This window comes from Saccostrea echinata, unplaced genomic scaffold (genome assembly GCF_033153115.1).
Source record: "Saccostrea echinata isolate AGI-Se365-2 ecotype Australia unplaced genomic scaffold, CSIRO_AGI_Sech_v1 ptg000054l, whole genome shotgun sequence".
Classification (NCBI taxonomy): domain Eukaryota; kingdom Metazoa; phylum Mollusca; class Bivalvia; order Ostreida; family Ostreidae; genus Saccostrea; species Saccostrea echinata.
The window spans coordinates 50,882,582-50,904,260 of record NW_026889803.1 but is presented as its reverse complement, the minus strand read 5'-3'; the positions used below and the strand labels follow the sequence as shown (position 1 = coordinate 50,904,260).

General features: G+C 31.6%; 1 protein-coding gene across 1 annotated transcript; it reads left to right on the top strand.

Moving 5' to 3' along the window:
- Positions 1–6,837: 6,837 nt before the first annotated feature.
- On the top strand, positions 6,838–17,137 carry LOC133171578 (cysteine-rich secretory protein 2-like). The gene is made up of 9 exons (XM_061306347.1): positions 6,838–6,998; positions 7,128–7,258; positions 12,578–12,787; positions 13,146–13,231; positions 14,109–14,194; positions 14,294–14,323; positions 14,456–14,557; positions 14,651–14,785; positions 16,735–17,137. Exons 1-9 carry the CDS (start codon positions 6,953–6,955, stop codon positions 16,791–16,793), a joined length of 885 nt encoding a protein of 294 aa, XP_061162331.1. The 5' UTR covers positions 6,838–6,952; the 3' UTR covers positions 16,794–17,137.
- Positions 17,138–21,679: the final 4,542 nt, after the last annotated feature.

Sequence of the window (21,679 nt, the reverse complement as noted above, 5' to 3'; positions counted from 1 at the left end):
AACCTTGGCCATAACTTTTGATTGGTTGGAGTAAGGGCTTTCATACTTAAAATATGTATTTCTTGTGATAAGACCTTTCTTTGTATACCATCAACTTTGACCTTTTGACCTTGACCTAGGAGTTTGACCTACTTTTGAAAAACTTTAACCTTGGCCTTAACTTTTGAACAATGGGAGCTAGGGCTTTTATATTTAACATGTCTATTCCTTATGACAAGACCTTCTTTTGGATACCAACAACTTTGACCCTTTTACCTTGACCTTGGAGTTTGACCTTCTTTTGAAAAACTTTAACCTTGACCATAACTTTTAAACATTTGGTGCTAGGGCTTTCATACTTCACATGTGCATTCCTTGTGACAAGACTTTCCTTTGGATACCAACAATTTTAGCATTGACCTTGACCTTGGAGTTTGATCTACTTTTAAAAAACTTTAACCTTGGCCACAAAATGTGAACGTTTGGTTCTAGGGCTCTCACATTTCACGAACATGTGTATCACTTGTGACAAGATCTTCCCTTGGGGGCCCCATTTGATCTTGACCTTGACGTTTTACTTACTTTAGACAAAACTTTAACCTTCGCCATAACTTTTGAACAGTTGCTACTAGGGCTTTCAAATTTCACAGGTAAATTCCTCAAGACAAGACCTTTCTTTGGGCACCAACATTTTTGATCTCTTGACCTGGAGTTTGACTTGCATTTGAGAAACTTTAACCTTCGCCATAAGCTGCCATACGGGGGCATCAGTGTTTCACAAACACATCTTGTTTAAAAATTTATTGTTCAGTTATATTTTAAGGTATGTGAAAAGAAAAAAAAAGAGCCTCTTGTTAAAAACACTCTGATTATACACACAAATACTCCGAAGGTGATATTAAAATGTTGTTTAAGTTTCTTATTGACAATATGTATGTAGTTTTTGGAGATCAAGTCTTTCAACAATCTCCCATAGGTATATCCACCCCTTTATAAGCAGACCTATTTTTATATTCATTTGAAGCAGAATTTAGTCAAAAACATTTAAATGAGAAGAAATAAACACTTGCTGTGGCATTCAACTCGACATTAAGATATATGGACGACGTATTATCAATAAACAATAGTTACTTTCATTCATATGTCGACTGGAACTTGAAATAAAAAATACCAAGTCTGACACATCTGTTTCATATTTTGGCATTTTACTAGAAAAGACGTTAATGGTAACCTTACAACAAAACTTTATGATAAACATTATGACTTCAACTTTTTCATCGTCAACTTCCCTTATTTATGTAGCAATATACCCTTATCACCTGTATATGGAGTTTATGCCTCCCAGTTGATTCAATATGCAAGAGCATGCTCTACGTACGAACAATTTCTAAAACAAATCAAGCTATTGATGAAACAAGGATATCAACAGTCTCGTTTAAAGTAAACATTTCGCAAGTTCTATGGTCGATACAGTGACCTTTTCAGTAAATACAATCTATCATTAAGTCGAATGCTGGCTGACGTTTTACATACAAATTGTTAGGCCATTATTTATACACTAAATTGTCTACGGATTTTTCCCGTTTGCCCGATCATGAAAGTTAGCACACGGCGGGTGTGGTCGGTCGACAGGGGATGCTTACTCCTTCATGGCACCTGATCCTACCTCTGATGCTTTTAGAGGTACGTTTTTGCTCTGCTTCCGTTTGTATTGTTTAAATGGATTTTGAGCCTGATTACTGTTCGTTATCTCCATATTTGATTCAAACACAATCCAAAACTGGCATAATGAGTAATGTTAAATCACTACGCTATGCAGTCTTCTCATCTCTCGTGTCTCAGTGGGTTAAAGAAATGAGATTGTTGAAGTATATCTTTTTTTTTTTAAAAGAAATGTTCGATTTTCATAAAGAATGCGTTCAGATTCAATTTTTTGAAACATGACATATATTTTACATTAATTTTTCTGTCATTTAAAAGTTTCTGAAGAATTAAGACTTGACCCATTCATATTCGAAAATCATTTTAATATCTCTAATAGATCCATTTTCTACCATGTATGCTTTAACAGTCAACTTCAAAAACAAATTATCAATCAATAAGCTATTCAGAAGAAAAAAAAAATGAATCAAAGTGTTAATGATGAAATTATTGACAACATGTTTTTTAGGAAAATATTCTATGAACTTTGAAAATATATTGTTTCAGAGTGGGGGAATATTCTCGCCCCCATTATTTTTATTGAAAAAAAGGAATTTAACATCTAATAACTATATCATTGAAGAAAGAAGAAATCATCTGATCAGCAAATATATTTTGAGTTAGAAAATGTAAATTTCTTTCTATGTTCAGTTTTGTGGTCCAAAAAACATTAAAATGTTTTTCAAAAATTTCAATAAAAAATAATTTCATTGAAAGGGTGTGGTTGTGCAAACTTCCCTCTCATCACACATACGTAAAGTACATTGTGACGTGCATGAAGAGGTGTGACTGGCTATCAAAGTTTGTTTAGTTACGAACGAAGAATTTCAAAATCATTTCTGTAGACACTATTGATCACCATTTAAAGGAAAAATGCAAAGTACTGACCGACTGAATGTTGATAGCGGTAAATATTTGACCAAGATTTTTTGACCTTTCTTTGAATCAATACTTTGAAATAGTATAAGAAGTGTGTTAAATAAGTTATAGAAAGAGGAAAAAATCTATATTTTCTCTAGGTACACGAAATCAATTTTAGATTTTTGTTTCAATTTTAGTGCTTTACTTTTTTCAATCTATAAATGTTGCTGAAGTTCATGTTTACAGACATTGAGGATCCATAAGCATATTTAGAAAAGAAGAAAAAAGATTACATATGTATTGATAAAAAAAAATCAAAGAAAACTACAATATTTAAATATTAGTATCTATTTAAAAACAAATATTCAAATAAGCAAAAATTAAGATTTTATTCGCTTCCCCTTGGCAACTCTTCATTTTGACACTTCAGTGACCACGTATAAAAATTACCTTATTCTTCTGTTTCAAAATAAAAACAATTGTTAAAAATGACTGGTGTGATTAAGCTAAGCTTTTTAAAAATGACTGGTGTGATTAAGCTAAGCTTTTTAAAATCTTTTATACAAAAAGGAATATAAACATTCCTTAATCTAGATATTTTTGGTCGTTTCCAATCATTAATTTTATTTCTATTTGTGGCACCATTCAAGTGAAATTAACTTAACATACTAATACACGATTTGAAATGAATAGTACGATGAAACTATGTTAACTCTGCATTCCGTAGAAAAGTGACTTACTTTAAATTGTTTTAAATAAGTAAAACAGTGTTAATATATTCAACACTCTGTATTTAGCAACCACAATGATTTACCACAAGGGAAAGTGATAATTTGTAAATGATCCTACAGCAGCATTTACGAAATGGTCAATCACTTTCAGGAGACAAATTTTATGTTCGTATTGAACTATTTCACAATTCTATGAATGAAAACGTGGATTTCATGTACATCCCTGGGGTATACAAAATCAGAGCAACTGATTAATAAGGAGCCGTCTTTCCCGCTTCGAAGAGGCCACTGACATTTTGCTTGTATGACAATTTTATAGATAACAGTCTGTTTCATTTTCTCTGCTAATGTCAAGGACACTTTCAATATTTCTAAGTCCTTACCATTCATAATACATGTACATGTTTACAAATATATCTTTGGAAAGACTAAAAATGTATTTCTTATCGCTGTCAGCCGTTTTTCCCCTTAGATTTTCATTATAACAAACTTTATATACAGATAAATACAGTGAATCTGCTATTTTATTAAAGATTCAAGACCACAGATATCATGAGGAAGACAGAAACTAGGTTAATTTAGATGTAGTTCAGGACAAGAACTCTAGCTATATATAGAAACAAAACAACGTACGAACATATTAACAAAACCTGTACGCATAAATTATGATAAAAGTGGAATGAATTTTTCTTGCTAGACTGAAACGACTTATGAAGTCTTTTTAATTGTTCACCTTTTTTGCCGAAATGGTGTCATGTAAGGTCTTTCTTGGTATTACGATAAAAAATAAATGGATTCATGAAATCCTTGTTTACAAAAGTAAATTTGTCATGCATGCAAGATACTTCAGTTTGTCAAAATAAATGACGATTGTACTATGAAGGTCTTTTAATATTTTTAGCTTTAACCACATCCATATTTTCGCACCATATTTCATTAATAAAAGCATCTGACGAGTCTTTCATAAAATGTAAATATGAGCCATAAAAGAATTTTTAAAATTAAAGTGTGATGTAATTGTGCATCAGCGTTCAGACAAGTTTTCGTGTAAAGAACTATATGGTTTCATCACAGGCTAGGCAGTTGAGATATTAAATTTCCGAGATTCTGATTTATCCCCATCTGAAGCTAACTGGGTATCATTTACAAAAGTTTTCACCAGAGGGTATAGCAAAATGTATGTGAGCCGAAAAAAGACAATCCCTCTAACAAACATTAAAGTTTTATATTAGATTCAAATTAACCTTGCGAATGAACACCATTTACAAATGGGTTATATAACCCAGTTGTTTGCATAAAAATGCTATAATATGACCATTTGATTTGTTTCAGCGTTTATTCTCTCAAGTTTACAATCGCTACAATAGTTGTGGGATGGTTAAGTATGAAATTTATTACATTGCTTCGAGGTTATTTTACTCATAATGCAACAATAACAATTAAAGGTGCAGTTGCACAGATTATAAGTCATAGTTACTCTTTTGATAATAAGAAAATTGATTATCTTAACAAGACCTGCTATAACATAATTCTTTTCTTGGTAATACGAAGGTCGAGCGAATAGTTATTATCAGTAGGTGTAAGGAGACAGATTTCCATGCGATATGGTATATTTCGATGGAGGGAAATAACTTGACAGAAACAGGCCCGTAGAGCGCGAGGAGGCCGGGGGGGGGGGGGGGGGTTACTTTTCTGAATATAGTATTTTTCGTTTAGATGCTGGTTGTCAGCCCCCCTCTACTTTTTTGTTGCTGATGGGTCTAGCACTAGCAATTTCCGGGATTTGAAAAAAATGTACCAAAAAGTACGGAAAAAGTTGTTTTTGCTTGTCAGATTCTTTGCCCCTTTTTAAAACTATATATATATATATATATATATATATATATATATATATATATATATATATATATATAGGCAAAAACTTGCTTTCGATGCGAGAATTCCATCGGCATCGAAAGCAAGTTTTTGCCTAGATAGCCGAGCGGTCTAGCGCGCTGTTCTTGTACTGCTAGGAGACAGATTCCGTAGGTCGAGAGTTCAACCTCGGACTGGGGCGGAAGTGGGTATCCTTATAAAAGTGAATTTCTTCATGATTGCCCACTGTATTAATAGCAGTTTCAGTGGTAATGAGCTGGGTTTGTTCCCGTTTTGCACACATTTAAATTTCAGATATTGAAAATAATATGTGCAAAACGGAAATTTGTCCATGTTGGCGATTACACGGCGGCAGGATGAAGACAGGATCAGTACTTGTCATCAAATTACAGAATATTTTCAAACAAAATCTTTCAGAACATATGTTTTACACAATATATAACATTCCAGTAAATAGTTAAATGAATCTCAGATTTGATTATTATTTCACAAATAACACAAACAGATTTTTTATACATAAGAAAAGTAGAAATTTAAAACTTTAAAGGAAAAACATAATGAGTTCATTGTATACTTTATTCGTAAAATGATTTTCTAAATCTAACCATGCTCTGATGTATGACATGAATTATTTTCCTTTTTAAAAAAATATTTTATGTCTTTATGCAGACACATATTAAACAAGAAATCGTCTTCAACACAGACAAGAAAATCCAAAAAAATAACTTGTTTATATGTTTCAACTTTTAAGATTACATAAACATGTAATTAATTGTGGTTTGCATTCCTTCCCATCGGCTATTTACGTTGTTTGAAAAATTTCAAACATAATAAAATTTTTGAAAAATCAATTTCTGTTTAAGAGCTCTGCATTGTGACTTAAACGGCTAACATATGTAGATAGCATATATATATATATATATATATATATATATATATATATATATATATATATATATATATATATATATATATATATATTTCAATTTTAAATGTATACTTTCAAAAAGTTTCTTGTCCGAGATTTTGATGTAATGGTTGCGTTTGAACAAATATATCTATTTTTGACGAGTTTCTGTAGTTCTCTTTTCAATTTTTTTTTTTTTTGGGGGGGGGGGGGGTTAAAAGATAAATAGCATTATTTATGATGACTACCCACCATCAAACTTCCCTTTACCCCTCCTCCCTCCGAAAAACTATCTTGAAAACAATGTTGGCGTTAGGGAATTGGGAAATTATTATCTCGCCCTCTTGGTGTTCTTTTATCAAATATTTACGTAATCATTGTCTAAAATATTATAATTAAGTGTTTATTTGTTTTCATTAAAAGAAAACCACTGTTTGGATTGAAATAAAAAAAAAGAACCGAATAAATAGTTATGCAAGTACAACAGTGAGGACTGTAATATAAACCCATTGGACGTGAGTTCTACCAATCATCATAGATGTCCTTATGTTATGAATGGGTATATAAATGCGGTTATCCTTAGAGTTTCTTTTCAATTAAGGTTTAAAACAATTCATGCTCTATTGTGTGACTTTCATGGGAAAATCAAAGATTATCCGATATCGGAGTAGCATCTAGGGGTTTGACTTTAATCACAGTAAAACACAGCGTTACTGCCTCAGAGATATCAATTACTTCCGGAACAACAGCTACATTCAAGTGAAGTTGAATGAGCTGAGTAGACTGATTGGTCAAAACTCGCCAATAGGCCAAATAAAAGAACTTTAACACTTTTATGGAAATAAACAAGTTAATAACGGAGAGAGGGTCGGATTGCCGTCGGCAAAACTAATCAACAATGATTCAACTTAGAATCTACTTTATTTTATTTTTTAATATTTTAGGTATAGTATATTCGTTTCTTAAGTAAATAAAGGAAAGTGATATCTTCAGGATTATTTTTGCATCTGGGAATATAAAGATCATTGCTGAAAGCTGGATTCTAAAATCAAAACTTAAAATTGTTTTTTCAGAAGTGACACAGCTGAGAGCATCTCGGCTACGAATTCGACAAATTGAAGAAATCCTTCAAGAACATAATAGACATAGACGGAATCTTGCCATGGGATTGTATGGTACAAGGGTATCTAACATGAGAAAACTGGTAAGTTATTTATCCCCCGTAACAAATGTTTTAGCTTCTATTGTCAAGCATTTGGCTTAAAAATTCTTTGAATTAGAAGCACATCGTACTACCCAAAATAACAATTTTACTGGAAAAGATAAACTTATGAAATATGAACAAAATGTTATTTGAAAACATGTTAGTATAAAACAAAATAATATACTAAAATCAGTTATCCTGTCTACAAAATAGTTTATAAAATCAAGAATTTGACGTGTTGTGATCAACTGAAAGGCCAATGCATCGTCAAAAGTGTAAGATCGTTGCATTCATTTTTTAACAACTAATTATATTTATTTATATCGACTGTTATGAATGAGTTAATAATTTTATCGAGGAATCTTGACTTCGAAATCATTTTATTTATTTCTTCAAATGAGAAAAAAAGACTTTATATCGGTTTGACTTGCAAATCCCTGAGGCTTTTCAAATTTGACAATTTTAAGTTTATCAAAATAACTTCTCATCTCGTATCAATTGACGAAAAATTGTACATGTTTGTCTATTTCGACTGGTGCTGAAGTAATTGCCGGCGACGATATATCTGTATTAGTGTGCAGAGCTTGTCACAACATGTAATGAGATTTTGATTAAGAAAAAAACTACATATATAAAAGTAAAAAGAGGGGGTGGTGGCGAGGAAGATCAATTTGGAAGCTGTGGTAATTTAAATAAACGGCTTCAAGTAAATGTGGTCGTTAGATCAGCATGTGGGTATTTAAATAAAAAAAATAAACAAATAAATTAATGTTGAGTATACATAAAAATTTAATAGTTCATTTGTATTTAGCAAGACCGCTGGCAAAGTTAATCAATTCCTAGGTGATACCGTGAGTGGTTCAAGGTCTTTCATTAGACGGCTGTAATAAAGAAAATTTATAATTCAAGTCGCAGCAAAATGATTCAAGTTAATAGTATTCCGAAATTGTCCAACAAAAGATACAGAATTGAAGTAGAAATGCATCAATGTATCAATTTAAATAAATAAAGAAAGAAAAATTTGAAAAGAAACTATGTATACATATATGTTCTATATTTATATAAGAATAAATTAAAGAAACTCGGCCACAGAGACAGGCTAAGGAACTTTAAGTTATAACATCACTTGACTTGTTTTGATTTAATTAAACTGTGTTTTTCATTTGTGTCGTTTCAAAAATTCCTAAATAAATTTCAATTAACAATTGAAAAGCAATAATAATTGGGCTAATACATTAAATTTAACATAGTATGTGTGAATAAATTCCCTAAGACAGCGTGTAAAATTTCAAAATATATTATGCTAAAGACTGGTGATTTAAACCCCATTTTCACAAATGCATCACATATCAAAATTGTTTTAATCTGACAGGCTCTGTTTATTTGTAAATATTTTAAAAGTAGCATACCTTTCCCCAGATATTAGGTACACAGACACAAGTTGAACAAAGACCTAGTGTCTTCACAGTTGTCATCTATCTGCAATATATCTGTTTATAACGCTTTAAGTCCTAAAATAAAACAAGCGACAGATGTTTGTAATTGATGTGCTTTGAAGAAGTACTTAAATTTCATCAGAAAAATTGAATTTATACATTTTTCAAGCCTGCAATAATGCAAAAAAGTTTCAAACGAAAATTGTTAAAAATACAATGTAGTTCATTTTGCACTCAGGTTTTAATCTTATCTAACTACATGCATAATGCTGTAATTTACGTGTATAATGCTGTAATTTCTATTTGCCCGATCATGACAAGGAGCACACGACGGGGATGGTTACTCCTCATGGCTCCTGATCCCACCTCTGATGTTTTCAGAGATCCGAGTTTTCTCTGCTCCAAATTTGTATTGTTCCAATGAATTTTTGAGCTTGATTATTGTTTGTTATCTTCAAATTTCATACAAAAAACAGTGAACCGTGCGCGCATAAGGAACATTCGATTTAACGATAGATCTTTGTATCGACCATAGAATTTGCAAATTTTTACTTTAAACGGGACTGTTGATATCATCATATCTTCAACTTACTTGTCAATAGCTTGCCCCGTTTTAAAGTTCTTTTGTACGCAGTACATGCTCTTGCGTATCGAATCAACTTGGAGACATAAGCTCAAATGCAGGTGATGATGATATATTGCTGGATAAATAAGGTTGACGATAGAAAAGTTGAAGTCATCACGTTTATTATAAAGTTTTGTTGTTAAGTTGCCATTAATGTCTTCTTCTAGATCCAGATCTTCCAGATATAAAATATCCAGACTTATAACAGATGTGTTCGACTCCGTGGTATCTTTTATATCGAGTTATATACATGAAAACTATAATATGATATAATAAATATTGCATGTAGTTGAGGGTAATATTACCCCCCCCCGCCCCCCCCCCCCCCCCCGCGAAAAACATTGACATCGGTGACTTTTTTGGTGACTTTTATATATCAAAGAAAATAAATCTAGCGGTGTTTATTTTGGTGAATACCAGCTGTACAGTATCCCATTATTCTCTTCCAGCACAAGTCTCAGTTCATTGAGATGAATTAGAGACTAAAAACTCCAGAGTAATGTTTTTTAGAGGAATGAAAAGTTCATTGAGTGTGGTGCATTTTTTCAGACATTTGTGGCTACACTGCTAAGTCTGAAGAAATAAATCAGTATTTCAATTTATGCCATCCCCTTTGAATAAAAAAATTAACCTTGTTCATTTTACATCGGGTTAGCCAGGTCGGATTCATCATCATTTAAACACTTGATAATTTGCGGTTATCTGCTGTATTATACCGAGCATAATAAACTAAAATAATTCATGTTTAAAAGAAATGTTCCATTTTTTATTTAATGTCATTTGCGTTCATAAGACACGATACATTGCGTACGCTCCTTATGTTAGCGTAAAAAATAATAATAAGTAAATATGAATTAACCGAAAACACCATGATGGTTATTAAGGCCTTATTAACTTTACAAGAAGAAATAGTTAAAAGCCTTGTAGCTAAAGAATAACGGATGATATTATCTAAAAATACATTTACGTTGTTAGAGTAATAGTATGACATTTTAAAATTAGAGAAGTAAATAATTATAAATGTAAAGTTATTGCTCATTAAAACTTCAATTTGTTTGTTCAACCTCGCAACCCCGAGTTTTTCTCTTTAAACATAACTTTCAATTTGCCTCGGACATGATCTTTTTTATTCATTGTTTATATATTTAAAAAAAAATACCAGTTTAGATGACTTTAAGGATAAATGACATGTTGATATACATAGAAACATGTACAAATGAAAAAAAAGTTTAATAAAATAATTGCCTTTTTATTAAAGCTGATGCAATTACCACAGATAAATTGACATATTTCTCCTTTTATTTTTAAAATCCGTTTTTGACTTCATCGTAAAAATCATTTATGAATAGTAGCAATACCAGGTTTTATTGTGGCCTTCCTTCTACAAAGCATAAAAATAAATTTAACAGCGCAATTAAGCCTCATGCACATTTTAACTTGTACGATCTGACAGTCAGTTGCACGTAATGTGAACATGCAACAAAATGTAATTTTTATCTTACACTTTCAATAAAATACTGTATACTAGTACCAAATACTTTTGTAAAATCTTTTGTTTATGAATTTACTATGATAGAAGTGTTCGGAACGATTGCTTGTTCTTAGTGAATAAACGATAGTGACTACTTCGCGCGATAAGGAACAGTATGAACAGATTTCGACCATTTATTTGACTTGAAAGATCAAACCAGTTATAATTGAGGTAAATAATGTGTGTCTGAAATCAGCATCGAACTCGTTGATTGGGGGGACATAAGAGGGTAATAAATCAACCGATTAAACCATCAAAGAAGAAGGGCAAACAAGGCAAGCGAAATGCCTATAGTGTGCGACAAATATGAAGGCGAAAAATTAAATTTCACTTATAACAAAATTTTCTTTGATATTTCATCTAACTGTAAAGTATTCTTTATGTAAAATCTCCACAATTTGCACAAAACTCATAAAGATTGAAATTATTTGCCTATATGTAATAGCATACACACACCAAAGGGGGCAAAAGGGGTCATTTTTTTCATATTTTAGCACAATTTTTCTATATGAGTGGGTCTTCTCTCGAATTTTTTTTTTTAATTTATCCTCAAATTTTTTAGTAGCCCCTGGATCAGGAGTTTTGGTGTAAGGTCTGGGCTCTGTTGAATATATTGTGAAAATGCATTTATCTCTTTGAAAAATCCTCTTCTCTCATCCTGGGTATTTAGCAGATAAACTAATGCATGATTTAAATGAGCAGGTGTGCTTTCTCCAAAATTGTGAATTTCATGGCATCTGGGTCAGGGGTTCTGGTGTTAGGGTGGGGCTGTTTCGAACGTAAAGGGAAAATGCATTATTTCTTTGAAAATCCTGCTCTGCTCCTGAGCACCAGGAGGCAAACAAAGTACAAAGATGTAATAAAAAAGGTAGTTTTACCAGATTTGTGAAATTCTGGGTTTACTTATAATGTTCAAGCACTATTGTTTTGTTTAGTTTACGGTACATTGTGAGAGTGACAAATGGGGACAACTACAGACAAGTAAATAGATCTACTTTAAGATTTGTTACAGAGTGCTACACTACACAGGATGATTCTCTACCTTTCAGTCAACTGAATGGTCACTGAAAGGTCTGGAAAGGTCACTGAATGGTAGAGCTCTGTTATTCTGTCACATTTCAGTAATCTTTCACTCACCTTTCAGTTAAGTGAATGGCAGAGTTTCATCCTGTGCTAATTAATTGTTAATCCCTGTTCTTCCTATTTCTCTTGCTTTAGAGCAACATAGCTTCATTTGTCAGTTTATATTGTTTTATTTTATACCTCTTTAAACCCTTTACAATGTTGTATTACACTAGGGTTACCATTGAGGCTCTTGGGCCTTTTGTTTCTTTGCTATAAATGCTATTTTTTTTAATTCGATCATTGCTGTTTAGGATACATTTCACATGAGTTAATAGTGACGTTGTATTTCATGCATGAGGTTTTCTTTTCTTCTTTACATTTCAAAGGTCCTTATGTTAAATGTTTGGATATGAGGGAGTGTGTATCTAAATATTACACGTCCCAACAACAGGCATTTCCATTAAATGCATTTGTATATGTTTTTTTTAATTTGAACCTAGAAAAGACATGTAGACAAAAACTTTTTTGTGGAAAAGTGAGATTTGTATACATTTTAATAAACATGAATGAAAAATATCCGTAGAGTTTACTGTATTCTTCACTGTAACTGACTTACAAGCTATTATTATTATTATTATTATTATTTTTGCTTCTCATTTCAGACATGGAGTAAAAGTTTACAAAGGCATACCTCTGAAATTTTACAATGTAGTTCAGAAAATTCAGACTTGTTTCAGAACAGTTTGACTGTGAATATCGGAAAAGGTGCGTCTTTAAGTGGCATTATTCACGAGTGGTTTCGGGAAATTCAGCATTTGTTTCCTTATGAGGCCTCTTGTTTGGAATCTTCTCCATGTAGCAACATCTTAACGGTCAGTTAACATTCATTCACTTTCTCTGAAAATGATTCACAGAAAATACAGTTCCAACAGAAATTGTAATGGTTAATTAATATTCAGAATGATTTTTGACAATGCAAGGGCAAACAAACGTTTCTGTAGTTAATAGTGAAAAAAATTGCGATAGTTAATTAACATTCAAAATCAGTTTTGAGACAGCAGGAGAAAAAAATGTATATCAACAATGCAGTATAAGAAGGAGTTATCTCTTTAAATTAGAATATTGAAAGAATTTTGAAATATATCATGTCATGCATTGACGTCATTATTATTGCTTTTTCTATAAGTTTCACACCGTATACATGTTTTTGATTTAACATATTTTTTACAGATGATAAATGCAGGTCACCACTCCATAGGGTGTTCATTTAAAAGATGCAGTGGTAAAATCAAACTACTTTGTATGTACGAGGGCGGGTAAGTATTCCGTACGTCCTGGCCCAACAAGATTAACAATCTCTACAATACAGTAATAACCGTCATGCCATAACAAAAAATACTATAGTTTACTATAGTTAACTATAGTGATAACTTTGACACTACGACAACTTTAGTTAACTATAGTGATAACTTTGACACTTTGATTTACTATAGTGATAACTTTGACACTTTGCTTTACTATAGTTAACTATAGTTTACTATAGTATTTTTTGTTAGGGTGGTAGCTCATTCGGTAGAGCGCTCGCTCCCGGCCGCGACTGACCTAAGTCAAAAATAGGTAGCAACTGTTCCTTCGCCAAGCGCTTGGCACTTTGAAGTGAAAGTTGCGGTTCCTTCGGATGAGACCTTAAAAACCGAGGCCACGGCGGGCGTTGGCCTACGATCCTTCACTGCTCAATGGCCCTGAGTGCCTAGAAAAGGTCTAAATTTGATGCCCTTCACCAGTATATGGTGTCCTCTCTATATGAGCGAGAAATTCTCGAACAGGACGTTATTAAACAACATACAATCAATCAATCAATACAGCAATTTTATTCTGTTCATTATTTCATTTAAAAGAAAATTCAATGATCTTTTAACTTATTTATAATTCACTCTTTTCTGTCTCTTCTACAGTTTACCCTACCTGTTTTATTACGTACATTATTTCAGATAATCAACTAATTTATTTTTATCATCCATATTTATCAACAGCTAATTTTTCTAGTATTCAATGAGATGATTGTTATAAAAATATTTTGATTGCGATATATTGAAAACGAATCAAAAATGAAATTTTAGGGAAAAAAAGAGTATAGGCTTATTAATCGATTTATTAAATGAAAAAGTTATTGAAGGACTGTATAATTTACAGCGCCGAGTATCCCCCCGTGTACAAACCAGGTACCCCCTGTACAAAGTGTGATGACGACGCAGCTTTTTGTGATGACGGGCTTTGTGGTACCGTATTTTTTCTTTAATTTTCATAATTATTTTAAATCTTTGATACAATATAGTTATTGATTTCAATCATATTGAACAGATTTTGTTTTACTACAGTTGCATGTAACTCGACAATAGAGAGATGTGGTAAGTTACTGTTTTACGAAAGTTTTATTAATTGAGATACTTTTGAAATTTTCTTTGTCTTTTCCCTTTCTATTGGAAAAATCTGGCATATTAAGAGGGGTTCTATAAAAATGTTAAACTTATATGTTTTAGACTGTAGAAAAACTTGCAGTAAACCCTTGATAGGTCAAGGAACTTTAGACAACAGTACATGTACTTGTACATGTAGATATGGACTGGGTCCAAATTGTGATGGTAAGAAATTTAAAATTAGAATGAATAAAGAAATATCATGGCGTGTATGACTGTTATATGTACATGTAATATCATGACAAAAATATTTGATAGAGGAATGTAAGAACCAAAACATGTATGAAAACTGGGACATTTGCCAGGAAGTGACGGATGCTGAGTGTAACTCACCATATCCAGAGGAAAGAGAAATGTTCAAAGAGTTTTGTCCCCTGAAATGTGGGGCTTGTAGTAAGTATTAAAAGCGGATACAGATGAATATATTCTGAATTTGCACATAATAATGATTTTTGAAATAAGGATTTAATAATGAAAATGGAAATAGTAAGTGTTATGTAGAATCTTCACAATCGGGGGATTTTCAATATTAAAACTTGTCTGCAATTTCATTTGAACTACAATTTCTTTCCTCTTATAAGCTTTGTAATATTATTGAAATCACTGCGATGGCTTGAATGAGCGTTCGCAACAGTGCAAAAAGCTATTTATATCCCTTCCTTTGAATTTAATATAAGCATTATATTGCTACGTTTCTTTGCTAAACGTTCAGAAGCAGAAAAAGAAAGTTATGGGTCTATCAGATTACACCTTGCAAGAAATCTTTTTATGAATATAACGTGCACAATAATCTCGCTGGCTTTAGTTTGATCACATAAAATATGAATTCACCAAGTTGCAACCTTTAGAAGCAAACTTTGATATTGATGACGTTCTCTTGACCAGAAAAAATGGATACTACTACAAAAATATTGTATTTGCGATCATTTAGCCTATTTGCGATTATCATTCAAAGACTCATGTACACAAAAAAATTAATATGTGTAAGTTCATACATATTGAATTTTACCAATTTAGACGCGGTTTCTTTGATCTTTTTCCAAGGACAAACTACACTTAGTCTACCTTATTGTCTTATTAGCGTGATCGACTTCCCTCAAAAGTTATTCCACTCAAGGCACCTACCACACGTGAAAAGTTTTGGAAATTCACTATACAGGGTCCATTTAATCTAAAATGAAAATAATATTGATCATTTTGTGATATTGAATTAAATACACTCATTCTGAGAGACATTAATACATGATAGAAGTAATCTCTCTCTATGTCTATCTGCCTCTTTCTTTCTCTAAATCATTTTTTTTCTGAAAAGAAAGTAGACTTCAATTTTTCAATCGTCAACTTCCCTTACTTATGTAGCAAAATACCATTATCACTTGCATGAGGTGTTTTTGTCTCCCAATTAATTCGATACACAAGAACAAGCTCTAAGTACGAACAATTTCTAAGACAAGAAAATCTATTGACAAACAAGTTGATGAAACAAGAATATTAACAGTCTCGTTTGAAGTCATCATTTCGCAAGTTTTATGGTCGATACAATGACATATCAGCAAATACAATCTATCATTAAGTCAAATGCTGACTGACGTTTTCATACGTATTGTTAGACCATTATTTACACACTAACTTGTGTACGGATTTTCCCGTCTTTTCCCGGTCATGAAAAGGAACACACTGCGAGTGTGACCGGCCAGCAGGGGATGCTCAGTCCTCCATGGCACCTGATCCCACCTCTGATGTTTTTGGAGGTCCATGTTTACTCTGCTACCGATTTATATTGTCTTAATGGACTTTGAGCTGAATACTGTTCGTTAGCTCCAAATTTCATGGTCAAAGAGCAGACTGTTCTCTCCCAAAGATATACCGAGGCCATCAAGTTCACAAGCTATAGCATTATGCAGATTATGTATACATGCATTATAAATGTTTAACTACAAAAAGGATGATCCATAAAATTTTACCATATTTGGGCTCTTGCGAAAAGGATTTTACTGTACAGATGTATTTATAAATCAACAGACATCTAAAATTCCTCTCCTGAATCAAAATATTTTAATTTCATACTGATATCATGACTGTAGGTATACATATAACTTGTTGACCTGACCCCCTCTCCCTTTCCTCCCCGGAAAAGAAAATCAGTCACGAAATGGTTAAACTGTTTAATTTAAAGTATATATGTCAAAACTATGTTATCTGTGTGATATTGTAAGTTGAAAATCCAATGGCCTAACTTCACAATACATCTCAGAGGAAATTTTGTTACATATGCAACTATTGATTTTAAAACTTTTGATTCCTACATATCATTTCAAGGCCACATATTTTTTTCATTTTAGATATTTTCCCATATAGCCAAATTCTCTCAACTTTTATGAGACGAAGTAGAGGAAAGTGAAAAAGAAATAGACGAAATACAGATTTTGCAGTGGACGATGGCTGCAACTGGACATTATACGAACAAGTTATAGAATTGTAATTTATGTCCAATTGTATTTATTGTTGTAAGTGACTGGGGAACTTCCCTCTGAGGCTAACACTTTAGTTAAGCAGAGCTCCTCCAATCATGTGTTGCTTATCACCAATGCATACTTGTGTTTCAAGGTGTATTTGTTGTAAGAATCCGTGGTCTCTAAGGCAATTTCTTTTCTGTTCCCTTCATATTTTCTATATTCATGTTCCTCCTTTGCATCCCCTTATTTAATGAGACTAGTGTTTAAGAAATCAATTTCACAAAATAAAAAGTGGTAAATATCAATAGAGACGTCAAATACCGTGTCCCTTTCCATTACCCTCACAAAAAATTGATCTTTATCAACATCAAAAAGCACACATACCCAGTCAAAAATGTAAACATCGCGTAACTATTCAATATTAATAAATAACATTTAAAAGGAAAAAAACTGAAAGTTCCATTTTCCAAATTTGATTTAACATAGCATAGACAATTTTAATTTAACAATGAACCGTAAAGTTAAAAAATGATTTTTTTTTAATTTCTCCAGGTCATAAATTCAATATTGAATACATTGGCGGTAATCTATTTAATTCTAATAAAGGAATAGAAAAGAGTAAATGTTATAGATTTAAAGTGCTTACATTGTTTTTAAAAACTAATTTGTTTTAATATACTAGTAATTGGGTGCATAGATACAGGTCTTGTAGAGTAGGCTTTTCCCTCTAAAATATTTTTACACCAAGAAAACCGGCTCAAGAGTAGAATTTCCCCCACGGAAAATTGACTCTTAAGTAGGATATCCTCCACAGAAAATCCCACACCGGATTCAATTTTGGCTAAAAATTCTACTCTGTGTAATAGTTATCGAGTGCGATATCCTCTAGAGCCAATTTCCCCAGTATAATATCATGCGTGTACATGTACTTATTATACGAAGGGAGGGGGTGTTTTTAATTGTTGCAGTGTTCCTTCTAATTTTCCCCAGGTGATCTAGCAGGAGACAATCTTGCAAAAACTTCAAACAAAAAACTAAACATTAAAAAATTCCAAAATGACAACCAGTTCCATTAAAACATACGAAGTTTAAAAATATCATTTTTCTCAGTAATGTCCTACCAGTTTTCCTCTTTGTAAAAGCACCAATCTATAGATAAAATATTGGGCCGGTAAAGGACAAATTAAATTTCAAAAGATGGCCTGGTTCCCATTTTAAAAAAAAATGAACAAAAAGGTACCACAGCGGGGAGAGTTGTTGAGACATCAAGTCCAAAGATTTTTTGAGTGACTAATTTTACAATTAAAAAAGTTAAAAATTTGAGTTGAGCCTCAATGATTTGAGCTATTTGTTTTAAGATCTCATTCGAAATTTGAAATTCTTCAGTCGAAAACACTCATTATTCCATTAAAAATTAGTTGACGTTCATATAAACCTTTAGTCAAAATATTGTCGATGTGATTTATGGATCGGTAAAAGAGGAAAAATCATACTCTGAGAAAGAAAGAGGGGAAAATTTGGCTCTAGTGTGAGTTATCCCCTCGGGGTGATCTCCTACTCTAGATAACAGATCCCAGGGAAAGCGAGGAGCGAGAAGACATTTCTTTAAATCAACTGTACTTGGGCGAATTTAAAACGGCCGGGGAAAAAATAACATGCAAAAAATGGTATTCGAAAATATTGTATCCAGAGCCCCTAATTGATTTTTTTTTCAATTTGACAATAATTTTTTCCAGAAATGATGAAATTGCCTGTAATTAGATATGCTAGTTTTGTGTTAATAATATCTATATTTGGAAATATATGATATCTTAAAGCTGGTTTACATGCCCTGCTTTTGCAGCTGCTTTTAAATGATATGCACATTATTCTGCAAAACTTTTACCACCATGAACTGCTCTAAATTTATTTTTTTTTTTACTTATCATTTCATATAAGATCATTTATGTCTGCTTTGCTGACTGATATAGAGGAAGTTTTAATATTTCTCCCAGTAGACCTGAAATTGCAGTATCCCCAGTTTAAAGCTCTTCTTGTGCAGCTCTGTTAAAAACATCTGCAGAATAAAAATGAAGTATCTAAACAGACCGTTAGAAGATAAACTCATCCATTTTATATGTGATTTACCTTATTTAAAAACAATAATAATAATTTTTTTAAAAAAATGAGGGGATACAAGCTTACTTATAAAGCAAAAAGATAGATAAACATGGCTTACAGATTGTACCTCAAAACATTGTTTGTTTGAAATGTATCAACAATTCAAAAGAATGAATTGGAATTGTTTCAACAAATTGTCATTGGTAAAAAAATTTTCTGTAATTGAAGAAAAAAAGAATCTGATAAAAAGATAAATAGGTCATAAAATGAAAATTAACCCAAAACAAATTCTTACTCTTGTTAATTGTTTTTTAAGTTAGTGGTCTTGTAAAAAAAAAAAAAATTAATGTATACATGTATTATAAATAAATGAAAACTATTTTAAAGCGGGGAAAAAATCAAACTTGAATATATTTCATTAAGCTCATATATAAATGTAATATACAGCTTCCGTTTAACTTTTAATGTTTTTGTTATAATGATTTGTACAGTTTTGAACGAAATGAATTTTCTATTTATATTTTTGGGTTGATTTTTTTTAAATTATAGTTTAAAACTATACATTTGAATAACTTTTTACTGTGTAAATTGTTTAAAAATCGAAAAAATCAAATTAAAACATGGCTTTGAATATTTAATTTGTTTTGTTATTTATTTGTATTTCATCGTGATCGACAATAGATTTAACGTAATCCTTCAAATTATATAAGAAAGAAAGGAAGGTAAAAAAAGGAGAAAAATAAATGCCTGAAAAGAATAAAGTGAGTACAGATGAGCCATTTTCTTAAAAGCAGACTGTTTCGAATAATGCTTTAATTTTAACTTTATTCTAGATTTACTTTTCTTCTAATTCTTAGCAATAAGTGTTACCAATGTGTGTGTATATATATATATATATATATATATATATATATATATATATATATATATATATATATATATATATATATATATATATAGTCAAACCTGTATTAAGCAGTCACCTTCGGCAATCATTAAAAGTGACCTTTATAGAGAGGTGACCTTTGAAGAGAGGTTCATCTTTTTCAAGAAAATTCTTTTCCAATTTATGTTAGTTCCGTGTTTTACAATACAACATTATAGAATATAAAAGAAGGATGTGTATTGGACATCAGTGGTCTCACTAAGTTTTTTTAAATAAATTTTTAATAGTCTCAAGATTAAGTTCAAGCTAAATTTGATGACAAAAAAATATGAGTTTAATAGGGCATTGCATTATCCTCCATCCAAACAACAACAAAACTTTCTTTTATTATAAGAAATTATCATGCAATGCCATGAATTAAATATAATGTATTTTTATCTAAACTGCATCTTAAAAAACACGTTTAGTTATGTAAAATTAACAATTGTATGTTTAAAAATACATAGATCAAAGTGTAATAAACAGACAACTCGTGTACTCTCAGTTGATCAAAGCAGTGCACAATACAAATTGATATCAAATTCACAGGTGTTATGAGCAATGAAGCGTGACTAATCCTAACGATTGTCTTACCTAGGTGAAAATCACGAGATAATCGGGACACATTGTGTATACAAAACAGTTTTAGGGTGTCTACAAATAATACGTTTCCTAGGTGTTAAAAACTGCCTGCCATGCGTTTACACAATAACACCTATCGGAGTTGGGCATGCCAAATGTGAACTAATAATTAGGAAACACCTAAATATTGTCCCCATTAATAGATAAATAAGGATGCGTTGTTTTTTTAATATCACTCAGAATTTTTTAAACCAGATTCCAATTCCATAATGTAAGATTTTCATAAGTTCGTTTTCCTGATAACCATTTCGGTCATTAACACCCTTGTTTGAGTTTTCTTTAAATAAAATAAATAAATCATTAAATATTTTAAATTAGATAATTAGACTAATCATTTTTCCATGATCTCACCATACTAGACTAATTATTTACATTAGTGACAAAAATTGGGAGTCACCTGACTCTAGATCTGGTCACGTGATTGGACAAAATGGCCGCTATATACGAGGTAAAACGGCGATTAATCATTTTACATGAAATTTATGACTGCTGACCGCGTTACACAGGTGACCACTTAATAGAGTTACATTATATAGGAAAATTCATTGGGAGGAAATAAAATGACCGCATAGGACAGGTGATCGCTGGATAAAGGTGACCGCTATGACAAGTTTGACTGTATGTATATATATATATATATATATATATATATATATATATATGATGCAGTATAAGTGTATTTACTCAAAAGAAACTTACTTTGGTATATTAAAGGAGTTCAAATGTCGATCAACTTTCTGAGACATATTGGTTTTATACCTTTAAATACTTTGGTTGTTATTTTTAAACCGGTCGACAGGTACTTTGAGTGTTCCTTTTATAAAGGAAGAGCAGATCTTAAAAGGGTATCGATTTCTTACATCTTTGAATGAATTATTTGTTCAACGTAACAGGTCGTATTCTTGACCAAATGAATACGACCTGTTTGCAAACATTTGATAATGTACAGTACAACAATATATTCGAGAAGTGGTGTAATTCAGATGTGGATACTTAAAATCAGTTTACCAAAATCAATAACATCAATACGCACGACTTTTCAACTTACACAGCCATTCTCTGCGATAAATTAAAGTCCAGGGTTTTTGATATCATAGACAGCTGCTTTTTCAATAAAATGGAAGTCATCAATTTCATTGGTCATTTGCAAAATTATTTAGTTAA